Source organism: Pundamilia nyererei, unplaced genomic scaffold (assembly GCF_000239375.1).
Source record: "Pundamilia nyererei isolate P.nyererei 1_Seehausen unplaced genomic scaffold, PunNye1.0 scaffold00033, whole genome shotgun sequence".
NCBI lineage: Eukaryota > Metazoa > Chordata > Actinopteri > Cichliformes > Cichlidae > Pundamilia > Pundamilia nyererei.
In genome coordinates, this window is record NW_005187434.1 from 2,932,309 (window position 1) to 2,955,921 (window position 23,613).

The following is a 23,613-nucleotide window of genomic DNA, read 5'->3' on the forward strand; positions in this document are numbered from 1 at the left end:
TGGCTGTATGCTACCAATGCCTTTTCTTTGTTTATGTGAGCATCTAGCCTTTGCACGCACACATGCAGACATGGACGTATGCACATGCACAGATACACACAAATACAGAACACATAAACACACACAGACAAAATGCTTCCAGCCCAAATCCTTTCTTTGGAAGCATACAGTGAAATATATGGGATTAATAACCTGAATAGCATTATTTTTCACCTCTAGCCTTTAAAATAATGCATGCTTGGCTTAGTGTCTGGGCAAAGTTTTGCCTGCGTATTTGCCTGGTTATCGGTGTGTACAAGACCTGCTGTGTGACCTGGTTTCATGCAATCTCCATCTTCTAATTAGGAGGCTGTAGAAAGGCTGGAACGAGAGGAGGAGTGATTAGTTGCCGTTGGGTATTTCATAAGTGGCTTTCAGTGCCACATTTGCATTATTTGCTTGGGGTCTGAATAACAAATCAGCCTACCTTTCCAGCAAATTGAGGCTAGCAGCTAAAGACCATCAATACATGAAATATAAAATGAAACTGAAGAAAAGAAATAAGCAAAACATGCTAACACAATATAGGGGGCAATAAAATGAAATATTGAAACATGAGATGCAATAACGGTCTCAAAGTGATCTACGCTCCACGTGCTAGTCTAGATGAGGCTTACAGATATTATTTGACTAATAAGGGTGGGGGACAAATTAAAGGGAAGGCATAAAGAAATGAGTGGAAAATTACAGTGACTACAGGTACGCAGGAGTTAAGCAGCTGGCATTCGATCATGCAAAGACATCTTGTGAAGCAGTGGGTCTGATTCTTGGACAGTAAAACTCTCAGTCCCCCTCACCCATATTTCTCTTCACTGGTGAAAGAGTGGTTTCATTGTTGGGACACAGATGGTAGGGGCTTCGGTCACAAAGACTGCTCCGCTAGTGCTTCAGTAAGAACAGTGACTTAAGTGACGTCTGCATTGAGATCTGTGGGAAAGATGGTCAGAAACTGCTATTGGCCCGTGATGCTTGTGCACTAGAGCAACATTCAGGGAAAAACAAAAGAGCAACTCTTCCCTAGCTGACTTGAGAATGCCAATGCAGCATGTGATCAGTCTCGGCAACAGTAGACTGTTGACAGTTACATAGAGAGGGATATTACAGCAGTATTGCAGTCCTTAAACTGATCCCTACAAAGATAGATGCAAATTTGAAGGTTCAGAAGTTTAAAAACTATCACTGGTTTAGAGATGCAGGAAAAAAAGGGGGGACATTGTCGGATGATTCATCCCTTACCAACACCAACAGAGGGTGAAGGTCTGAATGCATGTCACCTACTGAGAGCCTAGTGAGGCAGTTCGAATATGTGGGGGTGGAGGGGTTTCTCATGTGGTTTGTGTCCACTTGTCCCCTGTAGAGGGAAGTGTCACTGCGGATCTTTACAGTGAAACATTCCTGTCTTGATGGGAGTGGTTTCTCCCAAGATGACAGTGTTTTTTGACCACTTTATTTGTTTCAAATAAATGAAGATCAGCTGGGTGAATGGTGCTCAATCCTCCAGCAGAATCCCAAAGATTTATAAAACCAAAACCAAGGCACACTGAAGCTGCTGTGGAAGATTTTCCTGTCATTTGTTCCCGTTCTGTTCATCGAGCGTATGTTATGTTTGTCCTAGGTTTTGGTACGGCTGCCTGAGTACCACACGGATGTCTCTGTGTTTGTTGCTCATTCTGTGACTAGCGGACCATGTGAACCACGTGAGCCCTATGTTGGAGCCCCATGCTGTACGTGTCCTGTAGGGTCAGTCAGTGTGCTGATCTGTAGCGGAGGTCCTGTCCGCTCATTTGGCCAGTCTCCCCCGACCGCCGCGTGTGTCCGCCACCACCAGGCCTGGTCAGCCATCACTGAACCACTTGGCTGTTTGCCCACATTTGAGTCTTAGAGGGCAGGAAACAAAGTGGGCACTCACATATCCACATATAAACACACAAATGCACATACACACACACACAGGGGTGCGCGCACACACATGATCACAGCGAGTGACAGTGGCTCTTGTTTACTCAGCCCTCCCACCCTCCCTCGCTCTCCTTTCATCCTCTCCCTCTAGTCTGTCATGTTGTGTGTCACTTCCCACAAATGTCAGTGCCACCGTGGGACAGTGATTAATTTTGGTGTGCCTGGCAAAATGTCTTCAAGATGTCTGTTTGGGTTGTCTTTTCCCACCCCCTTTGCCCACCCCCGCTCCTCGCATGTCTTGGAGTTGTGGGTCGAGAGTGGCATGCCCCCCTCCACCCCCCACCCCAATGCTGTCACAGCTTTTTTTGGGGGGGAGGAGTGCCTCATCATCACCAAAGGACAAAGGCTACCTGAACTGACAGAGATCTTCTTTTCTGACCAGAGCCACTTTTTGTCACTCCCCAGCGCCACCATCTCCATGCGTTGTCTGTTTAGTGTGTGCTGGTGGTGTATGATGGGAGAAGTCTTGACCCAGCACTGGGGGGCTGTAACACTTCACTGTCAGCGCGGCTGATTAGCTTATCACTCACTGCACTGGGAGGAAATACATCATCATTCCAGACAGGGATTCCCCAGTTTAGGGCCCATTCCCTGTCTTCTACTGCTCGGCATTTAATCACCACACTCTTTGTCCCTTCCAGTGTTTCAGCCTCACCTCTAAAAAAAAAAAAAACAGTCCTTAGCGCCTCACAATGGGCGCTTTCTTCCTTTCCGGTGTTTTTATAGTAAAATCAGAACAGCTGCATTATTCACACGGACGCCCTTCTTAGCGTTTGAGCTGGAGACAGACAATATATCCATTTGCACTGACACAGATATTGTTCATGTGGAGGAAAGCAGCCCGAGCCATCTTCCCAAATTATTCTTTTCAGCTCACTCAACAAAGAAAGTGAAACACAAAGTGGCAAATGTGCTTTGGCTTCCCCACAGAGTGGTATCAGGTATGATAATTACCCTGCCATTAACATTGGGAATAGTTAATGTGTATTAATGTGTTAATGGCATGTTAATTACTGTACATGTTAGAGAGAGAGAGCCCACAGGCATTCTCTCAGATTCTTTGTGCCATGTGGATGTAGGCCAATCTTAAAAAAAAAAAAAGCCTTTAAGAACGTCGATGAAAGAGGATTCTTATGTTTCATTTGACAGAACAAAAGATTTTCAATGGTAATTTGATCCAGCTCCCCGCCTCTCGAGCTGAAGGTTACCGATCCAGGCGCCACGACAAAGGAGATGATATGAAGTCAAAGGAGACGTGGAACGCGGCTGTAGTGACACTGGCCTCTTTGTGAAATGGATACTCTAAGCCCTCTGTAGTCTCTAGTGTTTTGCTTTGGCAGCGGGTTTTAATAACACGGTGGATTAGAAGCTCCGGATCCCGAGTGCCAAGCTTAAGTTAAAGCTCACCTTGGACGAGCTTCAGTAACAGGCTAGAAGCCACGGTCCCGCTCTTCCTTCCAGACGATTCTCTCCTCACACCATCAACTCCACGGCTTTAAGAGAGATGACCTTTGCAAATATTGACAGAAAATAAATTCTGTTTCGATTAGTTGGCTTTGGGAGACCTTTGCGGATCGATGCAATTAGATGAACAGACTGTCGATATGTGGCCGGAGCTGTTCACTAGAGGCAGTGGGTAGGAGAGGACTGCAGGAGGTCAGGGTTACTTGTAATGAACAGGATGTTTTGGAAACAGTGGTGGAAGTAACCGAGTCACAGCGCGTATCATCTAAACATAGGTTACTTTACTGCTTCACAGAACTTTTAATCTTGAAAAGTCCTTTAGGTATTGAGAGAAAAGTGTCGCAAAAAAATAAAAATAAAAATCTCTGGCTTCATCTGCAAGAAGCGCCGCTCTTCCAGTGTATCATCTCGTGCCTGACAGTGCACTGAGCGAGGCAGAATGAGGTGGAGAAGCCCAGAGCCACCCCTGCACTCTTCAGCAGGCCACATTAACCCAGCGGGGCTCTTCCTTTATGGCTCTCCTGCTCACACTTCAGTGATGAGAGTAAACAAGCAGCGGGGCAAAGGTCAGCTAAGCCCACAGAATAAAAGAGGGCACAAGGGGGAAAAAGAGGTGGGAGGAAAGGAGAGCAGCCCCAGGCAGTGCTCAGATCGCTGTCAGGGCTTCAAGCAGGGAATGATGTACGAGACAACGGCCCCGAACCGGAAATGATTATAAACAGTGAACAGGGGAGAGTGTATGAGAGAAAAGGCCTGCATTGCCTTTATCTGTCAAATTTGTTACATCCACGAATCAGATAATGACAGTGAAACCTGTAAAAAGTGAAAAGAAGAGCCACCCCTAACTGATAGGGAAGGATTAATCACAGCGTCTCCTTTTGTCTCAGCCACAGAAGAGAAATGAGGAACAATCATATATGCAAGTGCTTTTTTTTTTCTACCCGGCTACCCCACCTGTATTGTTGAATGACAAATGGGGCCGATTAAGGACATGTGACATTATTATTACAATTTCTCTTTTTTTTTCCCTTTTATATCATGAAATGCGCCCTGGTAATTAAGTGAGCGAGCATCATCATCAAGCCCATGTGTAATAACTGGAAGATATGGATTTTTCTTTCTTAAATTCCTTTTCTTCTTTTCTTTTTTCCTTTTTCTTTTGCTTAGAGGCTTTACCAAGGTGACATGACTCCCGCACTTTCCCCTCGCACCGAGATTAATCCCACTTTGACTGTGGAGGTGGATTAAAGCTAAACTCGGGTGCCCAAACTTGTTTTAATACCCATATCATCAGACAAAAACAGGATAAAGATTTGAGCAGGAAAAGCAGCATTGCAAAATGTTACTGTGGAATTGCGAGTTACCATACAGATTTGTCAACCACACAGCAAATTAAAGATATTATCTCGCTTGAGCTTATATTGTGGAAGTTGTGTGATGACGCCGAGCTTAGCTCCTCCAACAAAGGTGCGTGGAAAAGAGACAGCGAGGCAGAGATATGCGTTTCGCTCTTATTCTTTCTTTAATTTTCAGTATTTATGTGGTTGAGATGAACTCACTATCCCTCCCATAACATGTGTTATGAATGACCAGCCAGAGCTGGCGTGGCACAAATACACCCTGGTGGACTCCTGCAGGGCCGTCTCCTTCTTGGAGCAGCGCAGTAATCATTTTTATCCTGCTGATTTCCTAAATAGAAATGGACACGTATGATAAAAATGTCACGGCCACTCCACATGTCAGCGGACTAACAGGATTACGTGTCACTTTCTAATGCCTCGCTCTGTTTTCCTTTGCCGTGAATGGCCACAGTATTGCACACAGGAACTTTGTGGTAATATATGGTAAGAGACAAGTAGCTCTTTATGGCCTGTGATTATTTAGTTTGAATGAAACCAGTGATTTATGCCCATTTAGCTGAAAAGCCCTGTAAATTCCCTCAGCTGCATTTCCCCTGGATATGGAGTGAGTGGAGTGAAAGTGACAACTAGGTTTGGTGTGGAAATGTACGCCGCGTCCCAGAGTTATATTTAATATACCTGACATGAAAAACGTGGCTACCTACTTACCACCACCCGCAGCACAAAGAAAAGTGCAGCCTGCTGAGTTTGCGTTGATTCAGAGAGTGGGTGTAAACACTGAATTAGGGAAAATATGAACCGTCGTGGCAGACAAACCACCAGCTATTAGAGCATGTTGAGATCCCGAGCCGGGCATCTGGTCAGTCACATTTGAATCATGTGCCGTTTTGTTTCACGCAGCACAAACTGGAATGGAAACAGTCGAATCTGTCCAGAATGATGGCTTTGGGTGGAGTTGTGCAGATGCAGCGTGATGTGGATGAGGGTTAGTGGAGCAGCGGCATATTGTCCACATGGATGGCTTGGCTCTGCAAAGCCTGATGGAGCCTTGTCCAGCATCTCAATGTCTCCAGCACAAATAGCCACATTCATCCACTCCTTTCACACCATTACACCTAAAAGACTCAAAGCCAGCCGACCTATAAATAGAGGAAAATTTGTTTTTCAGTGGCATTGCAGTTGAACAAACCACCAACGGGGATGAAAACATCAGAAAAGAGGTTACACTGTGGGCTTTTTTTAACCTACGAGTGTGTTTATAAGAAAGATATTAAGAAGAAAAGGAGTGTTTTCTCTCTAGTATTTACTCTTGTGAACGGCTCGCAGGGTCAGTCGGTCAAAGCACGGTAAAAAGGGCTTCTCTGATTGCATGCCTACTGGCTGACACAATAGAGCCGCTAATCTTCTTATTTAGAATCCAAAGGCTAGCCATATCTTAATGAAGCTGTAATGAGCGCTTGAAAATCCCTGAATTGCGGGAGGGATTATTGAATTGAAACAACTCTGGTAATCATAACGTTTGAGTAGCCACTCAGTATTTACTGCCCATTGAGCCACATTTTTATCCACTTACTAGACCTGATTGCTCGAGCGTGTTTTTGGTGTAATTTTGACCTGCGAGAGCTTTTTTTTGTGTTTGTTTTCTGAAAAGCCTGACATTGTGGTTTCACTGCCAGCGCATCCAGGTGTGCATGTAGCCCGCGCTATCTGCTGTGTGATTACGACCTGCTGACAGGCTGGCGAGACAGAAGACCAGAGGAAATAAACAGCACCATCTGAAAACAAACACAGAAATCAGGCTTTGCGCTTTGCATGCAATTCACTGCACAATTTTTTCCTTATTATTATTATTTCACAGCTCAGTCTTATAATGGCCTAGATTCCTCTTAAATTAAATGAATTGAAGATTCAAAACTCACAAGGAAATAGACGCGAGTAAAACAGCAGTTACTTTTGTGGATTTCCCAGCACTCACTGTGTGAAAGACAGACACTTACTAGAGGTATAGTTTTCTGTTTAGCATCCTTTCACAGAGTAGAAGTGCCACTTCACCATTGAGCATTTGTCAGTTTATGGATGTTGCTGTCATGTCAGCCTTCCCGTACACACAGTGTGCAGCGCAGTGTGTAAATAAAAGAGAACAGGCGTACACATGGGCGACAGGAACACAGCATATACACAGGAGGCGCTCAGTTCCTACCTGACGGGGAAACATCACAGTATCAAACGATATAGAGTCAACGCTTCTGATTTCAGCAGTTTTGACTTATTCTCTTATTAATAATGTTAATTTTCCCATCTTAATTCATCTCTTGAATGCATTTGCTGAAACCTGTCCCTGTTTCTGTGTCTCTGCAGGTCTCAGCATCCGTGGCGCTCAGGAGGAGGACCCCCCAGACCCTCAGCTCATGCGTTTAGACAATATGCTGTTGGCAGAGGGAGTAGCGGGACCAGAGAAAGGTGGCGGATCTGCCGCCGCAGCCGCCGCCGCCGCCGCCTCGGGCGGGGCAGCCGACAACTCAATCGAACATTCCGACTACAGAGCCAAACTCACCCAGATCAGACAGATTTACCACACAGAGCTGGAGAAATACGAACAGGTAAGGAGGGAGCTTTACAACCCCAAGGTTAAGATCCTCCCAAGAAATGCCTCCCGAATGAGTTTTTATTGGAAATAGCACACACCCTCCAAAATGTTCTTTATGCATTATTCCATGTGGCAACCAGCTTTCAAATTTTCACTTTGTGTTTAAATGTTTAAAAGCCACTGAGTTGTACTTTCACAACTGCAAACTGTGGCGAATATGTACGATAGAGGAGGATGTGGGGAAAAAAGCAGCTCGGGAAAAAGCGAAATTGCCGTATTATTCACTGTGTTGTAGTTGATTATAGAGATCCAAAGGAGTGCCCCAGTCATCTGTGTTAAATGAAAGTATGATCAGCTCTTTCACCCAGCACTTTGAGCCTGCCATTAAACACGGGCATTATGGGTGAAAATAGAAGGTGAAACTGTGATGCCTCAGCAAGCCAGTGAGGTAAATTAGAGTAATTTACTTTGTGCTCTCTCCGAGAGAGGAGGTGGGTATGCGGGGGCACACAACACTTCGCCTGGAGTAAATGCATCTTTCTTAAGGGTGTTTCCAGGTTTTAATTATCTAAATGTAAATACTTAACAAATTTTACTCAGAGTAATGAGCTAAAGTGTGCACTACGTAAATGAGTTATTCTAATTAATCATGTATGAACTACCGTGTTAACGAAAAGCTGCTTAACTTCAGTGCATTAAGGCCAGGCCAAATTGCAGATCTGCATTTATTCTGAGATGACTTCACCTATTATGTCAGAGTTATATGCAAACACCGCACTCCGTGGAGGCTTTTATCAAGAACAGCGTGCATATTAACTCATTTAATACATGAAAAATGGATATAACTTTAAAACATCAGTCAAGAGCTTTTTAAAGTTCTAAAACAAACAAACAACAAAAACCCCACCTCACGTTGGTTGTTTTTGTCACTCTTTCTCTTGGCAGGCATGTAACGAATTCACTACCCACGTGATGAACCTGCTGAGGGAACAGTCTCGTACGCGGCCCATTTCTCCCAAAGAGATTGAGCGCATGGTGGGAATCATCCACCGTAAGTTCAGTTCCATCCAGATGCAACTGAAGCAGAGCACCTGTGAGGCTGTCATGATCCTGCGCTCCAGATTCCTTGATGCCAGGTCAGTTGATCGTGTGTGCTTAGTGCGAATGCGCGCGCGCGCGTGTGTGTAGGTATAAAGCTTCGACTTTTTTATTGCTTCTGCGTGACCCACATAAGTAAATCCAGTGGGCGAGGTCATTTTTAGACGGTGCGCAGGTCTGAAGTTTCTTTTCACTTTTCTGGCACAGCACACAGTGTGAGCACTGCAGAGATGCATGATTTTAATTATGCCCATGTTCCATGCGTTATCCATTTCCAAGACAATCATGCCCTCACACCTGAGAGCAGTTAGGACCCAAATGAAATGGGGGCCGAGTCATGTGTAATGGATGGAGGGGAGGTCATCAGCAGGTGTTGTGGATTACTCTAATCACTAACAGTATGGTGCATTGTAGAAGCTCTGCGGAGAGAAGCACAAGTTTGGGCCAAACAAGCCAAGTGGAAGCACATTTGCTGCCCACTGCCTGTGTGAAGCACAGTAAACAAGGCAAAATAAGCAAATGCTCAACAACATGATAAGTAGTGCCCTGGGAGGGAAGGGGACCCAGATCTAGTTAGAGTTTGCTTGTTTCTACTGAGATCCCTGGGGCTGTGGCACTTCAGGAACAATGCTCAACTGTGCATGCCATGATTTCTATAATGTACCGAGATGCACTCCGACTGGGCTTTGCGCTCCATCATGAAGCCCACCCATCCGCTGCACTAAACTCTACACATTACACGCTTGGACTAGAGATTGGAGACCAACACACCAAATTAAACATTGTATGTATTTTGCAACGGTATGTGTATGTGTGTCTTTCTGTGTGCTTGTCAGTTTATTGGTTGTAGTCTTTTGTGTGTTGATGAGGCTCTTGGAGCAGGACACGATATCCTGCTCCTGAGGGCCCTTAGAGCCCATTCCTCATTATTTTCACCATTTATGTGTGAGATTGATTGTGCAATTTGTGCAATCCAAATGGATGAGTTAATGCTGGTCTCACTAATAGGCTTGCTCGGTGTTTCTCTCGTTTTGCTCCCCACTCAGGCGGAAAAGGAGAAACTTCAGCAAGCAGGCAACAGAAATTTTGAACGAATATTTCTACTCGCACCTCAGCAACCCGTATCCGAGCGAGGAGGCAAAAGAGGAGCTGGCCAAGAAGTGCAGCATCACAGTTTCCCAGGTGGGTAGTGCTCGTCTAACAGTAGCTGGTGGGTAATCAGGTTGGGAAAGGCTAAAAGCCTTGAGGGATAGTTACCGTAGGTCGCACCACCAAGGCGCAATGTCCTTTGCTAACCTTGACATTGTGACTTCCTAATGATCCTTCAGTCAAGGCTGGTCCCAGTCAGTCAGAGCAGGGCCACAGGGAAGGGAGGCCTGTATCATCTTAGCCTCAATCAAAGCACTATGCTGTCCTTCCTTAGTCGCCCCAGCGCTGGGTCCCCTGCCATTTTTCCCCCTCATTCCCATCCACCATGTGCGCTCTCTCTCTCTTGCCTGGTCAGTCGCTCAGGTCATATGGAAAGAAAAAAAAAGGCATCATCCATTACTTTAAGAAAAGCGGTCACTCCGGTGCTTCAAAAACACTGGATGATCCTGGGTATTTACTCATATGTTTGCTCTTCAAGTGACCTTGCAGGAGTCTGCTAATTCTGTTATATTTCACACTTAAAAAGTCAACTTTCCAATTTGATATCTATCATAGCCTCCTCATTGGGTAAACCTGAAGGCAATATCTCTCACACCTAACCCCCACATCCAAAGTATTATTACCCTGTCTTCTCTTTTTTTTCCTCCCCCCTTTGCTATGATTGTGACTACTATCTAGATTTTTTTATTCTCCATTGTTCTATGGTTGTCCTCTTGAGACACAATATCAGAGAAACATGAATCTATACAATAATCTGCAGTGTTTTGTCTGTGTGGGGAGGGGGTGATGAGGGGTATATTGAGTGTAGTCATGAAGAGTCAGATACTGTAAAAGCCCATTCTTTTTTGCCTTCAGGGGGTGGGAAGCACCATCACAGTATCACAGGTATGTCATAACTTCTCCTGATCCACTGTTTTCATTTTTTTGTACCTCCTTTGTTCATGTATGTAATGGCCTCACAGTTGTCCAGTGCACAGACCCTCCCTCTCTTACACTATTGGATCCATGCTAATGCTATAATATCAAATTTAAAGTTTGAATTTACATTTAAAAAAAGCGTGGCTAAGCTATATCAGCATTTACATCCCACTTTTAACAAGAGATTGCAGCCTATTTTTAATGTTTGACATCTTTACACTACACCCATATTATCACCATACTATGTGTGTACAAATGTGTCACATGTAATTTTTACTTTCTGGCTATGGTTTATGACATGATTTATTTGTTTTCTTTTTCTTTTCTTTTATTGTTGTTTTGTTTTCTTGTAGAAGATTGAATAATTGTGTGATCTTTTTAAATCTTGAACAAAAAAAATTGCACTTAGAGTTTATTTATATCCCTCCCACCTCATGATCACTGTGTGATTTACAGCAGTTAAAGAAATGGGCATTGTTGTCTGAGTGTCTCCTAAAGCAGTCCGCTGAACCAGTTCCCATGAGAACAAATAAGTCTTTGCAGAAATTAGAGGGCTTTTAAAAATTCACCTGAACTCATCCCGGGCCCCATTAGTGGTGTACTCCTCGATAAGCGGAGGCCATGGCAGACATCATTATTGACTTATTCTTAGTGCTTTGGCTCATTTTAGGAGGGTAACAGAGTGAGAGGCTTGACATAATGCTGGGTTCACTATAAGTATGTTATCCCTCACTGTGGCCCAGCCTTTCAGATTCATATATGGCTTACTGTGGTCACGCTGCAGGCTGGACTAATACCCCCACCACCCCCCCACCCCCTTTTTTTTGGTGCTTTCTTGATTGCACAAGTAGTTGATTAACTAAACACCATCAGTTGTGAATGGTATGCCAATATCGCTTTGCAGCTTTGCTCAATACATCTTTGCTGATGAAACACCCTGCATCATTTTAACAGGGATCATTGAAAATGAAGTCATCTTCAAGTCAAGCGCACACTCAGATTCCAGCAGTCCAAACGCCACATTTCCTTTCTATTATTACTTTTAATGCCCTTAAAATACCCTTGAATTAACAAAATTGCAGATGTCTGTTTCATGTCCAATTACTGCTTGAGCACAGAACTGATGCACAATGATGTATTTAAGGTGGTAATATTACCTAGTGCGATACCAGGTCTTATTTCCTTTTTTATTCATTTTATTATTATTATTATTATTATTTAATTTGCATGTGCATTGCAGAAAGGGCTAAGGGCATGGGATATGATGGATGTAGTTTGTGTTGAGGTGTGTGGATGCTTCAGAGGCCACCTTTGATGTAATATGTGTCAATATAACACTGGTTAACTGTTAAACCTGATTCCACCACAGGGTTAATATGTTCTGTTATAATGCAAAATGTATGACACCCTTTCCAATATTTCAGCTATTTAAAAATAATAATAATTTCAAAGCAGCGAATGCTTTATTTTTTGTATTTGATCTTACAGTAGGGCATTGCAAGCTCACTTTTGGCTCATGCATTGGTCATATATTGATCAGAAAGCAGTCTGAGACACAATGAAATAGTCCAAACTCTTAACTACAGTGTGCAACAATGAAGCCAGTTGTATTATAGCTTTGCACAGGAAGTCTGCATTGTCATGACACAATCGCTGCCTTTGAGTGCGGGTGGTGTCAGGTAATTCTTACCAAACATAGGAGTCAATTGAATGCATGGTCTGCTACGATGCTGTGCTGTGCATCTATTCAATATTTTAGCTGAACCCGAGAATCACTGAAGCCAGAGTTCATCGGGCAGGAGAGAAATGTGTGTGCAGAAAAAAGGGTGGTATAACATCTACAAGATGTGACGCCACCGCGGCTGAGTCTGTCCAGACTGCTGAGGCTTGTAACACAATAAATGTGTGCACTACAGTCATAACACACTCAAAAAAAAATCTATTAATTTTATGAAGTAATCAGTCATATTTTATTGCAGGATTTGCCTCCTTTCTGATGAAAGTAATATGCGATGAAAGTAAACTAGTGTATAGTCTGTATCCATTAAGTCAAATTTAATGATAAAAATAGGTCTGAACGTGCAAACACCACAACTGGCCACAACTGACATTTTAATAAATGCAGATCTGTTTAATGCACTGTTTTTATGAACATTTTGTTAAATTAAACAGACTGATGAGCTTTACAAAACATTTTATATGATTTTTCAGGGGTTTGTGGGCACATTGCGAGCTGTCCAAAAGAGCAACAATATTGCATCGTCTTAGGCTCTACAATCCACTCTAAGCAGGTTAAGTAAAAAGGATGATGGCCAGGGCTTTCATTGCTTCCAATTAAGCCTTGCTTGTTAGTTTAACCTCTAGGTAAACCCATCAAACAATTGATGTCAAGGAAACCCTGCCAACAGTGGGCCTCGCCTGAATGGTCATTAATTTTAATTGCCTAGATATTAAAGATTTAGAGCACAGAGACGTGGAGGATAGAAATGATCTGATGTCCTGCAAATCCAGTCAGTTTTTACGCCACAGCATCGGCGGGCTGCTGGGGATATTAAAATTTAAGCACATGGGTGGAAATTAAATAAAGCGTCATTAGGGGCAGCTGCTCTTTGGCTGGTCCAGCCGTGGGCTGCAGGGCCTGAGAGGGGGGCTGCAGCACAGCGACAAGACACTCTAATTTATAGGACCATTAAAAACAAGCATCATCTCATTATTATTCCACTGTTATTGCAGAGCCAGCATTCACACATAAGGTTCACACCATACAACTTTTCAGTGTCTGATGTTGAATGGCATCGTTTCGGTCCAACAAAATTAACATATCCGACTGCTCTAAATCTGAACGTACCCAGTTTCTAGTGCATGTTTGATCTCGAGTCTTTCTCGAGCCTTAAGAGCTCTAGGCCTGCCCCAATAATCCCTGTACTGCTTCTCATGTCTACGGCGCTCTAAATCACTGAGCGTGCACAAATGTTTCATTGCCTTAGTGTTTTATGATCTTCCAAAGTAAAGCAACCCAGACCCAGTAATCCCAAAAAACTGTGTAATGTTTTCCAGTGGTTATGCTAAATTGGACATACTCTTCATATGATGAATTATTACAATACGTTAAGCAACTGTATTTCTATAAAATGTCAATCACCTGGACCCACTCGTCTGGAACCAGTGAGAATTCTGTGGAGGATAAAATATGAACATTCATATGTTGCACTGAGGGAAATGTCAAAATTTGTATCCTTAACAACCAGTCCTCATATGAGAAATATGTACCGACTTCAGTGTCTGTGCAATAGGAGCCCCTTGTGTTTTAGTTTTGTCAGGAGACAGATCTGAGAGCATGTCATGCTCCCATCCATGAGAAGACACAAGTGGCTCCTGATTACGGCTTAATTAGCTTGTGTACCCGGCGGACATTAGCACAGGGGCTGGGAATTGGGTACTTGATGGACCCAAACATGACATCTTGAAACAATCGCACTGCTCAGTGCATGGTGCTGTGCCTGCTTGACATCTGACTCCTCTGCTCCTCCTCCTTCTGCTCTCCCACGCAGGTATCCAACTGGTTTGGCAACAAAAGGATCCGGTACAAGAAAAATATCGGCAAGTTTCAGGAAGAAGCCAACCTGTATGCCGCCAAGACTGCTGTAAATGCGGCACACGCTGCAGCCGCTGCAGTGCAGAACAGCCAGGCCAACTCCCCTACCACACCTAACTCCGGTAGGCATTCCTGCATATAGACAAATAAAACAAACGAAAAGATCTACCTTCTACCTCAGTCCTTAACCTGCTGCCTGCCTGCCTCACTCTCTCATGCACCATTCACACAGGCTAGAGTGACAGGCTCTGCTCCCAGCTTGGGGATCACAGTGTCTCCTGTCTATAAGACAGTTGATGCCAAGCAAACTCATGCATAAAGAGAGCGTTCCTGACTTGTGAACCGAGAACACATGTATTTTTGGCAAAATAAGAAAAAAAAAATTCAAAATAATGCCGTGGGATTTGTTTTCCCTTGACTTTCTGTCAACTTCTTGTCATTTCTAATGTAATGGTATGTATTCCCACTGAATGGTAAAGGCATTTTGCAAAAAAGTGAAACATAATTGCTGGGAGCATTTTACCTGCAGTAGTAGTATCAAAATGGTATTATGTGCAGTTGATGCTGAATAAAAATAGAGATAAAAGCAAAGAGCCTGAAAGGGCATATTTAGTCAAGTTTGATGAGTAATGTAATGCTGAGTTTGGACTAGCTTGAGCTTCGTCGGGATGTGGTAAGCTTATGAAGTGGTCCCTTTTTCTTGCACCCAGGATTCCAGATGAAAGATGAAGAGTTTCAGCTGGATTCTGCAGAGAGCAAAAACACTCTTTTAAGCAACATGTTTACTGGTACTGGTCTTTTCATAAGCTTCTTATTGTCCTTGTCATTTACCATGTGATACCTCCCTGCTAATTTAGACTGGAAGTAGGTGATGTGGAACAATTGGGAGCTTAAGCGACCAACCACATATAGAACCGGTCCCCTTGTTGTCATGTGATTTTCATTTAATTTGTGCTCACTGCATTCGTAAAAAAAGATCTTCAGTTCTTCTGCACATCATCCTCCTCCTCCTCTGTTTTGGTTCCTTGCCTTTTCTTCCGTCACCCCTGTAGTTGCCTGCTTTATGGGAGTCTTTCTTCTGTGTGTTTGTCTGCTTGAGCTGGGTGTGTTTTTTACAGATAAATGTGTGTGCGCGTGCGTGCGTGCGTGTCTGTGTGTGTGCCTGTGCTTTCCCTTTATAGCCCTCTCATGTATTCAGCTACTTACATCTTCCCTTTCCAGGTTCTTCAGGTTCTTTTAACCTCCCAAACTCTGGGGACATGTTCTTGAGCATGCAGAGTCTGAATGGGGATTCTTACCAAGGGGCACAAGTCGGAGCCAATGTACAGTCACAGGTAGGAGCAACAATCAGGGACAGTTCCTGACGACTAGTGCAGAGAGCTGTCCTTGTCTTGCCTGTGTACTGAGCCATCCACAGTGCAGTCTAAGAAGCACAACAAACTGAAAAAAGCAAAAAAAAAAAAAAATCCAAAAAACATAAATAAGAAAAACATGCTGCCCATCCACGGGCAGTTCAAATTACCAAGCGAGGCCTCCAATAACAGCCCATTGACTGAAGTGTTTACTGACTATTTCGCTTTGGATGGAATGCTTTGGCCGCCAAAATATGATCCCACCCCACTGCAATCATGCCGCAAAGCAGTTTCCTGGTTACTATTCAAAACATTGTCTGAATGCATTTGGCTTTGACTTGAGCTCTTGGGTTGGTATTTGGGTTTTTTGGTACGATGTTATCCCCTTTTTTCTGTACTTCTGTATCGCTATCTTCCTGTCTCATCTTGTTATTGTTTGTTGTTGATGTCTTCCATTTTGTGAGTTTAACGCAGCTACACAGCCGACACACTGCACACACTCACTACCACACCAGAAAAAAATATATGCTCATTCATAATAAAGGTAAAGAAAAATCAAAGCTAATTTAAGATTTTTTTTAAAGTCTATGTGTTCCATTACTTTTACTTATGCTTTTATTTGGTATCAATCCACAACTGCTTTAGATGAAGTAGTATACTGAGCATGCTCGTAACATCACTATCCTTTGTTTTTTATTTTATTTTGAAAATCTTTTTGCCCTGTTTTTTTCTGGTTAGTACATTTGCTGTCTCAGAAGTCCCTTTTTGTTAATTTCACTTCAGTTAATATCTTTTGCTTTACTAAGCATGTTTACAGTTAGTGTTGGAAGTCTGCGAGACACTCGGCTGACCAGCTTGTCCACCTTGTCTGTCCCTTCAGGTGGATACCCTGCGCCATGTTATCAGTCAGACGGCAGGATACAATGATGCTCTGGGGGGAAACACGATGTATAGTCCACATGGCCTAAATGTAAGTGAAGGTTTTATTGGCTTACACGTGGAGCTTGTTGAGGCAAAGGGAGAGTGAAATTCATTGATACTTTTTTTTTTTTCAATAAAAGTGCTGCATGGTTATCCTTTAATTTTATTCAATGAAATTACAGTGCATTACAACCTGCACAATAAAATATTAGCCAGTGTGTCACATCACTGTGTCACCTGATCTAAATAAAAGCTGCTTTTAATAAAAAAATATGCTACACAGCAGGTGAATAAAATCAGATTTACTTTAATAAACGGCTTTTAATACTTTGTTTGACTCAAACCAAGAATGAGATTTGGAGGGGGGGAAAAACACACCCTATCTGTTGCATTTCAGCTGCTTTGAAATGCTTCACAGCATTTTCCGTAGACTTATCTTCATGATAAAATATGATCACGTGATCGCCCGCAGCCTTTTTCCAGACATGAATTTCTTCTTCACTGATGAGGTTTGATACGGCGCCTTTTTGTAAAGCAGCACATAATCTGAAGCTATCAGAGTAAAGATTAATTTCGTTGATGAGGGAGGATGGAGAGTGAAGGAGAGAAAGAGAGAGAAATAGGAGGAGACAGCTCGTTCTCTCGGCACTGTATCAACACTGCAGCATTTGCTCTCTTTGTGTTAGCATGCCTGTTGGGTGAAATGCACAGATATTCACAGTCGTAATAGTATGTAAGAGTTAAGCATGAAAATAAGGTATTAAATTAGTTTTTTAAAAATCTATTTCTTTTTTTTTTTTTTTAAATATAAACAAACGGTGGCGGCTGTTGCCAGCAATTCTGTGCTGTTGGTGTCATTTTGGCTTTGCTGTAGCCTTATTGCTATAAGCTCTTTAGACATGTCAACTCCTTGTAGGATCAAGTGTTTCTTTCTTTCTCACAAGGTTTCTCACTTCCATGTGCAGTGTAGACCTGTGCCTACTGGCTCAGCAGAGCTCAGTGTGATCCCTACTAAAATATTAATAGTCGAATAACCTTAACACATGAAAAGAGAGGATCGGAGCACAAAGAGTAATAAAGTAAAAAACATATTCTGAACAGAAAGCTGTGGAAAAGCAGCCATTTTTAGCCATAGCCCAGAAAATGCACTATTGATATATTCACATAGACCTTTAGCTGTGTTGGTGGTGACGTAGAGGGATCCAGTAAAGGCTAGGTCACGCCTGGAGCAAAGCAAAGTCAGGCTGGCTAAGACTGGCTCTCTTGGAGAGGCCCTGCCCTGTCACTTTCCCTCAGCTCTCCCCACCTCACGCAGCCCGAGCCCTCCCTCTTCTTGACTGACAGGAGAATATGTAGCGACAAGCTGTCGGTCGCTTCTGAAATCTGCTTAGACACTGATTTCAGGGATCGCTCCCATTGGTCGGGACACAGGACAAATTTGTTTTTGAGAGTCTCTTTGCTGATGCTACTGTAACACAGAGACTAGACTAACTGCGTCTGCAACATTTTAATATCAACTGACACATTAGGGCAATCAGTCTATATATCTACATATTCTGTTTTTGGAGTGTCTAGAATTTACCAGGTTCATATTGCATTGAGTGTTTGATTGTAATCTCAACCTTTTCCATTTGTGTCCAAGGCTAATGGGGGATGGCAAGATGCAACGACTCCATCTTCTGTAATATCTCCAACAGAAGGACCTGGAAGTGTGCACTCCGATACCTCGAATTGATCCGCTATTAATGCATCTTCGCCTCTAGCAGGACTTTTTAACTGGCTGACCACCTGAAGAGGATATTGAAAAATAAACTTTCACAGCAGATTGGTTTTCACGTATCTTAAAATGTATCACGACAGTGTTGCACGCATTGAAACTCCATCCTCCATTATGAACACCAAGTGTTTCCCGGTAGCTGTTTTGTTCTTTCTTCATAAATCAATCAAGTGTACACACCATGCTTTTCTTCTTCTTTTTAATTTGTTGGTTCACTGTAGAGGTAAACACATGCACATTTCCAAACAAAAATAACAGTAAGCTTTCAGGATAATTATCTCCACTCAAAAGTACGGGATGACACTTGTGTGTTTTCCGTGACATTTTATGACACCTTAAAGGCCCATTTGTTCGATTCTTGATTTAATTGCCGCTCTCCATTTTGATAATTGAGTCCTTACAACATAGAGATTAAAGCAGCTGTTTCTTTGACTGTAATGTGCTCGCAGTCTTGTCCGGCAACTCAACAATGCTGTTGTTGACAGCTCAATGGCAGCTTTGTAGTTACTTTCAAGATTTATTTTTGCCTTACAGCTGTATACATTAGTACAAGGAAATGACTATTCAAACTCTGGAACATAAAGAAGCATAATTGATTGCTTGACTATAACATGACACCACTGCATATTTTATAATTTGATGTTTAGTATGTACATATGTAAACCTTTTTTTTGTACTGCTTATGGAAGCCCCCCTCGACAGCACACACACACGGACAGTAGATCATTACAACATGGCACACAGGAGCAGGCCCCCATTACACAGGAAAAGTTGTACATAATATAGCTTAAGAGTAATTATACACCCCACCAATCAATACCCAGCTTTATTACCTCATTCATAGAAACCAATAATTTCCAACATTTCTGTAGCTTAGAGCGCTCACCTACTACCTCTAAACCATATCACCACCACAGTTTCTTTGGCCCTTATTTAATGTTTTTATGTAGTTATTTTGATCACATCTTGTAACACTGTAAACTCTTCATTCTCTATGTAATCTAATGTATATTTTAATCTTTTAATAAAATGATGTTGCAGCTGTGCAACTTAAAATAACAAATAAAAACAAAACAAAACAACGAAATAACAATATTAATACCATGGAAAATAGACGGGGAGAGGATGGGAGGGGGTGGGGTTGGGTGGCTGAAGATGTTGTTGCTCTGTGGCTTATATGGCTGGGGGGTGTGGGCGCGCGGGAGGGGCGGGGACGTGTGGCGAATATTGTTGTTAAATTAACACCAAACAGTTAAAACTGTTGTAAATAATGAAGGGAGGAAAAAAAAGAACATTTTGAATGTTGCTCATCTTGTTACTAAATCATGCGGAGAAAAAAGACAAAAAAATCACTATAAAAAGTGTAATGCATAGAGGTTTCAGTATTCAGAACTGTACATTTCCAGCTCTGTTCAACAGGGTTCAAGACTTCTTTTCTCTTTTTTCTATTGTATGTGATTCTGAAACTGAAAAGTCATGACAAATGATTTGTGGCAGTGATTCTAATGTATTAAAGATGTTTAGTGTTACTTTCTAACCAGACTACACCCTGGACTGAAAAGTCTTCCTTGTGGTAGTTGTGTAATTTCAAACATGAATAAACCTTTTGCTTTCATGACAGCAAGGGGGTGTGTTTGTTGTCTCTAGTTTTTCCCTTAACGCTTGTCTGGTAAGTAGAACCTCGGCTCTCTTCTCCATCTCTGTAAACTCTCAACGAGGGATGCAACTTAATGGTAGCTGACTGCTCCTGCTCATTAATCGAAACTTCAGAGTCATTAAAAGCCATTTCTTCTCATTTTTTAAACACATTTCCTGTTTAGTTTTTAGATAGATTAAATACAAATTAGAGATAAAATCATGTTATTTATTCATCACGTATGGATTTGCCAGCTTTACATATTGTGGGGTAGACGCTGAGGACTTGACCTGGGTTGTAGCTACTGTAGTGCAATTAACTGAAATGTCAGGCACTTCTTATTCAGGCTGTTTTGTCTGTCTGTTGTGGAAAGGCTGGCTTAATGGATCATTGGTTACCAATTCCACATGGAAATTGACATCCATTTATTCTCATTTTCTTAGCATAGTTCTTCATTCTTGTCTTTCTACTAAGCTCGTGTCCAGAGTTTGTCCCTTTCAGTCATGGATCCCTCTAGATTTTCAACAAAGTGCTGCAACAAACACTCCCAGCATCCCCAGCAAGCAGCAAGTTCAAAGCACATGTACAAGTTTGTTTTTTTTCTTTGATACACACAGTTTAAAAAAAGAAGTAACAGCACAAGAGTGATTCAAGTGCAATGCACAGGCAATTTCTAGGAGAACATATTTGTCCACTCATCCAGGCAAAAACACTGAACACCTTTCTCTGGAAACCGTGCCTTTGTCCTAATACTACACACCCATGTCACAGATTTCTGTGCACATGCACACATATTTTCTTAGAAGATGAAATTAAAATCCCAGTTTTGCCCTTTTTTACATCTGATCCTTTTCTGATCCACTCTAAGGATCCATGAAAGCATGCAGAGGTCAGTTCAGTGTTTCTCAGCCATTCAGAGTGCAATCTATTTGCTTATTCTAGCTTTACAAATGCATTTGCTTCCTCAATTCTTCAACTATTACATTTTAAGTACTGCACTCAGCAAAATTGCTCTCAGAACCTTTTAAATAAAGAAGTTACATTTTCTAAGATTATGCCTATTAGAGGTTTTTCTAAGGTTCATTAAAGACGACATTTTCTAAGTAAAACTCACCATGAAAGGCATGCATCATTAAATATGGAAATCCTGAATTATATTAGCAATATGCACCAAGCTAGCGCCAATTAAATTAGAGAAAGATATCATTTGTATTATTAAGGTAGAGTTCATATTAGATTAAATATAAAATGTAATTTTGTCACGTTATGATTTATGCCTTGCAATGCTTGGTTCATGGACCCATGTTATACTGTGTTTCAACAGAGTGATTGTTAATATTAAAATGTAAAAAAAAAAAAAAGTAATTGCATCACACTTTTGCTCCATTGAATTGGTAGGAAGTTCAAACTGAAATTTATGAGCTGCCAAACGTATTGTTCCTCTCTCCAATATGACGTGATATTCAAAATGTACACACAAACACCCTAAAACATAAACAGCATTATGTTGTTAACCTTATTAACGCTATAATGCTGGAATCAATGCTTTCTGATTTCAGAGAATAATTACAAGTGTACGTTGGTGCTTTGATCGCCGATCAAAGATTGCAGCAATATGATAAAAAACAGAAAGTATATGTAAATCTTCTGAATTTGTATTTGAAGATTTGAACAGCACTGTGTAAGATAATCTGAGTTAATAAACAACAGTGTATGCATTTTTAAAAAATTTGGAAATCCTATTAAAAAATATAATCAACAATTAAACTCCAAAAGCATTCAAATCTAAAAGCATCTGTGGTGTCAAGTGCAAATGATACCAACACCCAATGAAGAGATTTTAAGAGGAAGAAGCTTACAGCCATTATATTGTTTAATATGTTCAGCAGAGTGGCAAAAACAAAGACAAAAAAAGTCCTCTGAAAGACTGGCTTCAGTTCTTATATTCTGTTGTTTTAGCTTTTTTAGTTTTAATCAGTGCTTTATGACACTATCATAGTGATGTAATCATAAGGACATTTCCATTTTTTGCATTTATCCACAATTATAAAATCTCTCTTTTGACTATTAAAGCCGTGTTTTACTAAATCATCATATTGAGAAGTGTACACTTCTATGCGAGCGTAACAATTCTCCTCAGCCTAACAGTGACTGAAGAGTGCAAATTAGAGTAGTCGTGTGTCTCTTTGAACATCTGTTTTTCATGGAAAAAATGTATTTGTTATTCTGAACATAGAGCCATAATTAAGAAATCACATTTTAGTTATTTTAATAGGATATTTAAATATGTAATTAAACTATATTTCTTTCTTTCTTTCTTTCTTTTAAAAGCACACACGGTCCAGTAACCTACATGTAAACACTGAAGACACTGGTGCCGTAGCTCTTATTTAGCACAGAATGTTTGGATGAGAAGGGTCTGGCTAACTCGCTAATCGCCACCCTTGGACAATAATTTTGATAGACTTTGCTTTGGAAGATGCTCATAAAGAGAGCAGTGTAGCCTGAGAGTAGTGTGCAGGAGTTTGATTCACTGAGCAGATGTATAATGGACCATAGCCTGCCTGCACTGATCTCTTCAGCCGCAGTGACTTCTATTAAGAGATGAGTCCTGAGTGGCCTTTGAGCTTAAAACAGTGGAGTTAATTAACATTTGATCTGGCTTCTCTTTACATCTTTAGAAGTTCATTTTCAATTTCATTTCAACCCATTCAGCCATTTTGGTGCTGAAAGATTACTTTAAGATAATCTCTCCTCTGAACTGAAGGTGGCTTATCATAGCTGCTTGGACAAAAGCATATATGTGAAGGCTATGACAGGAGACAGATGTTTGCCCTGCCTCTTAGCAGACGCGTGTGAGTAACAAAGTGCTGCCTCCGTGCTGCTCAAATACACTCACACCATGTCACAAAAACCCCCAAACAATCATACAAACAAGAAAAAAACAAACAAAAGAGATTCATATTTATTTTTATTTTATTTTTATTTATTGTGACTCCCTCATACTTACAAGTAAGAAATAAATGTATTGCATTAAAAGCACAAAGAATGTTTTAGAGGTATAAATATTATATTATATTATATAAAAAAACAATGCTGCTTGAAAACATCCCACAGTAGTCTGTTCATGTTTCAATTTTATGTTCTGTAAGAGCGGTACAGATGTTTCCATCTGTATAAAGGCTCAGCGGCTACTTTGTTACTGTAGGTGCACCTGTTCACACCTTCCTTAATGCAAATATCTAATCATCCAATCACAGGCCAGAAACTCAATGCATGGGGGGAAAAATGCTGATTTGATATGTGTATTTCAGAAACTGATGATTTACTAGGAATTTCCCACACAGCCACGTGTAGGGTTTACAAAGAAAATCGAGTTCGCCACAGATCTCTCAGCGAAAATAAATTGTTGATGGCAGAGGAGAGTGCTTTGACCTGATAGGATGGCAAAACTAACTCAAATAACCTCAACCAAAGTATGCAGAAGAGCATCTCTGAATGCACGGATCGAACTTTTAGGCAGCAGAAGACCCCACTGGGTGTCACTCCTGTCTGCTGTCAGCTTGGCTTAGATCATGGGACACTTGAAGACTTGGAAACAAAAACAAAATTACATTAAAGACATATTTTAATCGTATCTAGTAACTTCATAATTTTTGGGCATCAAGGGGCTCAGAGTTATAGCATGTAAATATTCCATATTTTGAGGCTTTGTCTCCTTTCTTGTCTCTGTTTGCCTTCTTTGCTTCAACATATA

General features: G+C 41.6%; 1 protein-coding gene across 9 annotated transcripts in view; it reads left to right on the top strand.

Moving 5' to 3' along the window:
* pbx3b (pre-B-cell leukemia homeobox 3b) overlaps nucleotides 1-19,257 on the top strand; it is a 56,207-nt gene extending 36,950 nt beyond the window's left edge. For 2 of the 9 annotated variants that reach the window (XM_005729525.1, XM_005729526.1), the window contains exons 3-11: nucleotides 7,182-7,423; nucleotides 8,356-8,546; nucleotides 9,555-9,690; nucleotides 10,513-10,542; nucleotides 14,127-14,292; nucleotides 14,881-14,958; nucleotides 15,392-15,504; nucleotides 16,403-16,492; nucleotides 18,086-19,257. In XM_005729525.1, the coding sequence (XP_005729582.1) occupies nucleotides 7,182-7,423; nucleotides 8,356-8,546; nucleotides 9,555-9,690; nucleotides 10,513-10,542; nucleotides 14,127-14,292; nucleotides 14,881-14,958; nucleotides 15,392-15,504; nucleotides 16,403-16,492; nucleotides 18,086-18,178 (1,139 nt within the window). In that variant the 3' untranslated portion in view covers nucleotides 18,179-19,257. The remainder of the gene's footprint in view (nucleotides 1-7,181; nucleotides 7,424-8,355; nucleotides 8,547-9,554; nucleotides 9,691-10,512; nucleotides 10,543-14,126; nucleotides 14,293-14,880; nucleotides 14,959-15,391; nucleotides 15,505-16,402; nucleotides 16,493-18,085) is intronic. The other 7 variants (XM_005729527.1, XM_005729528.1, XM_005729530.1 and 4 more) reach the window with 5 other exon arrangements.
* The last annotated feature ends 4,356 nt before the right edge of the window (nucleotides 19,258-23,613 follow it).